At 36.9% G+C, this 3,231-nt stretch overlaps 1 protein-coding gene across 1 annotated transcript; it reads left to right on the top strand.

Moving 5' to 3' along the window:
• Positions 1–1,013: 1,013 nt before the first annotated feature.
• Positions 1,014–1,943, top strand: LOC309872936 (olfactory receptor 4C46; the record flags this gene model as incomplete). The annotated part of the gene is made up of 1 exon (XM_082747903.1): positions 1,014–1,943. The coding sequence occupies one exon, from the start codon at positions 1,014–1,016 to the stop codon at positions 1,941–1,943; it is 930 nt and encodes a 309-aa protein (XP_082604029.1).
• Positions 1,944–3,231: the final 1,288 nt, after the last annotated feature.

Below are 3,231 nucleotides of genomic sequence, written 5' to 3'. Positions count from 1 at the left end.
TATTCCCTAATGTGTAATATAGGGATAAAAATGATAGCAGTAACCACTCTGTAGGTTTGTAGTGAGGATTAAATAACCAAATGTCTGCAAAAATACTTAGAGTACACTACTAACTTTTCAGTAAGCTTTAATTAATATTGCCATCATTATTATAATTATAAATATTAGTCTCTGAGATTGTTTCCTCTTCTGCAAAATGAGTGATATAATACCATCCACACAGGTTATCATACGAAAAGTTACCATGCATACAAAGCATTTGTTACATGCCATGCACACAGCAATCAGTCATTCAAAAGTATATATTACTAGCTATTTTAAAGTTATTCGACTTGGAAAACATACATTATGAGTACTTTTAAGTAGCTCTTGTATCCGTTCATTACATTCCCATCACAGATGCCCTGTTACTCTTTATTCAACTACAATCAATAGTTTGCTACTGGGATTCCTGTGTCTTCCTTCCACCCCCTCACTGAACTTCAACCCATTTCAGCCAAAGAACACAAAGATCTTTAGGAGAATAAAAAATGTCTAAATTTCCCCCCTTCACATTCTTCTTTATCCTCCCACTCATATTCTTAATTATCTTCCATGGTTCCCCATTTCCTAGAGATTAAAGGGAAAATTCTGAAGCTCTGCATTTGGAAGCTCTACATCCATCTACTACCACTTTTTCAGGTTTGGCTAGCACAATGTGTACAATCTACTACTACAACGTAGACTCTTGGTCATTTGGGATGACTAAGTGCACACATGGCCTCCTGCCTATGTGTTTACAAAAGTTCTTCATATCCATAATCTCGACAATAACTTCAGTGGGGGTAGTTTGATTAATTTCCAATAACTCAGAATCTTTATTGCCAACACACACAGAACCTCAAAAGCATTCACGATTCAATAGAATCCAAGAATGCATTATATATTAAAATGGGAAGTTTAGTAAATTCAGGGTTATGTTAATAAAAATTATTTTCTTTTCAGGCAATGTAATTAACTATCAGGTGAAACACATGGAGAATAGGAACAATGTGACAGAGTTTGTTCTACTGGGGCTTACAGAGAATCCAAAGATGCAGAAAATTATATTTGTCGTGTTTTTTGTCATCTACACCATCACTGTGGTAGGTAATATGCTCATTGTGATCACCATCACTGCCAGCCCATTGTTGGGGTCCCCCATGTACTTTTTCCTGGTCTATCTCTCCTTTATTGATGCCTGTTATTCCTCTGTCAATACTCCCAAACTGATTATAGATTCCCTCCATGAAAAGAAGACTACAGGATACAATGGATGCATGACCCAAATATTTGGGGAACATTTTTTTGGAGGTGCTGAAGGCATCCTGCTTACTGTGATGGCCTATGACCGCTATGTGGCCATCTGCAAGCCTTTACACTACACAACCATCATGAGTCGGCGAGTGTGTAGCCTGCTAATGGGAGTAGTGTGGGTGGGAGGCTTTCTTCATGCAACCATACAGATCCTTTTCATCTTCCGGTTACCCTTCTGTGGCCCTAATGTCATAGATCATTTTATGTGTGATCTGAACCCCTTGCTCAATCTTGCCTGCACTGATACCCACACTCTAGGGCTCTTTGTTGCTGCCAACAGTGGATTCATCTGTCTGCTAAACTTCCTCCTCTTAATGGTCTCCTATGTGGTCATTCTGCGCTCCCTCCGGAATCACAGCTTGGAGGCAAAGCGCAAAGCCCTCTCTACCTGTGTCTCCCACATCACAGTGGTCGTCCTATTCTTTGTGCCCTGCATATTTGTGTACATGAGACCCGCAGCTACTTTATCTATTGATAAAGCAGTCGCAGTGTTCTACACTATTATAACTCCCATGTTAAACCCCTTAATCTACACCTTGAGAAATGCCCAAATGAAAAATGCCATTAAGAAATTGTGTAGTATGAAAACTGTTTCAGGTGACAAATAAATGTGCCTGGAGCTCAACACTGATCCAGTGGAAAGAAAGCTCAAAAGGACATTTTGCATGATTTCAGCAAGTAATAGTTAAAGGATGGAGAAATAAACTAACCACTATTAATCATAAATTTTGCTTTGAGGATAACAGAAATAAATGCAAGAAAAGAGAGAAAACATAAACAAGGACCACTGCTTATTCAGAAAATTCTACCAAGTTGGAGTTTAGTTTTGCTAGCTTCAACCAAATATATGGATTCGTATGCCTTCCTTCTAATAACAACTTAAAGAAATACTAGAATTTATTGCTATCAAGCAATAATCTCTTTAACAATCCAAGGAGGTAGGCACTGAAATTATCACCACTTTACAGGTGAGGAAACTGATAGAAATGGAAAGGTACCAAAGCAGATATATTGGAAAACCAGCAACCAGAACTGACTTATTTCCCAGATCATGTCCTTAACTGCTGTTAACTGCCAGGCAATGATGATCAAAAGAACCGATAAATATACTAGTTAACATTTACTGAGCCAGAGACTGCACTGGACACAATATATATATTAGTTCATTATCTATAACAAAAACCTAATAATTTTTCATGTATAACTGCTTGGTTTTTACATATAACAATTGATTTTATATGTTGCCTATAACATTATGGTAGGTAACTATTTAGGGCTATAAAACCATTAGCAGTTTAACCTCTGAAGGGTAGGTAATAAAGACTATTCCAGGTTTCCAGGTTCTCTTGTAGGCTTCAGAACCATTTTGCATTATTCATATCACTCATTTTATGCTGATACCCCATCAGAAAGAGTAATGACTCAAAAATTTTGATGTTGGACAGAAATTCCTTATTACTGAATATACAGTCATACTCTGTAAAGTACTTACCTACTGTGTAACAATAGTCTCCCCAAGGTAGCATAATGTCTGTTGCACAGTAAATATTGAATTAATTACTTAATTAATTAAAAGTATAAAGGAAGATGAATAAATTCAAAAATAAAGAGCAAGAAAGCAGTACTGGAGACTGGGGAATTCTTCCCCACTTTTATCTGATTCAACTCTAAGGAGAATTCTGGCTAGACCTCTTGGGGAAACTAGACTAGCTTGTTTTCACTCTTGCTTATACTAAGGATGAGAATGAAATTGAAACTACATTTCACAGCATATGAAACTACAATATGCAAAATAGTTTAACTTTATACTCTCCCGCTTTCAGTGACATTTTGTTACCTTATGAATGTGGCCTGCTTATATTATGTTTCTGTGTTAATCAGTTTACTTTTTGGTAC

Source organism: Mustela nivalis, assembly GCF_964662115.1.
Source record: "Mustela nivalis genome assembly, chromosome: 9".
NCBI lineage: Eukaryota > Metazoa > Chordata > Mammalia > Carnivora > Mustelidae > Mustela > Mustela nivalis.
The sequence above is the reverse complement of the archived record's forward strand: the minus strand, read 5'-3'. Positions and strand labels throughout refer to the sequence as shown.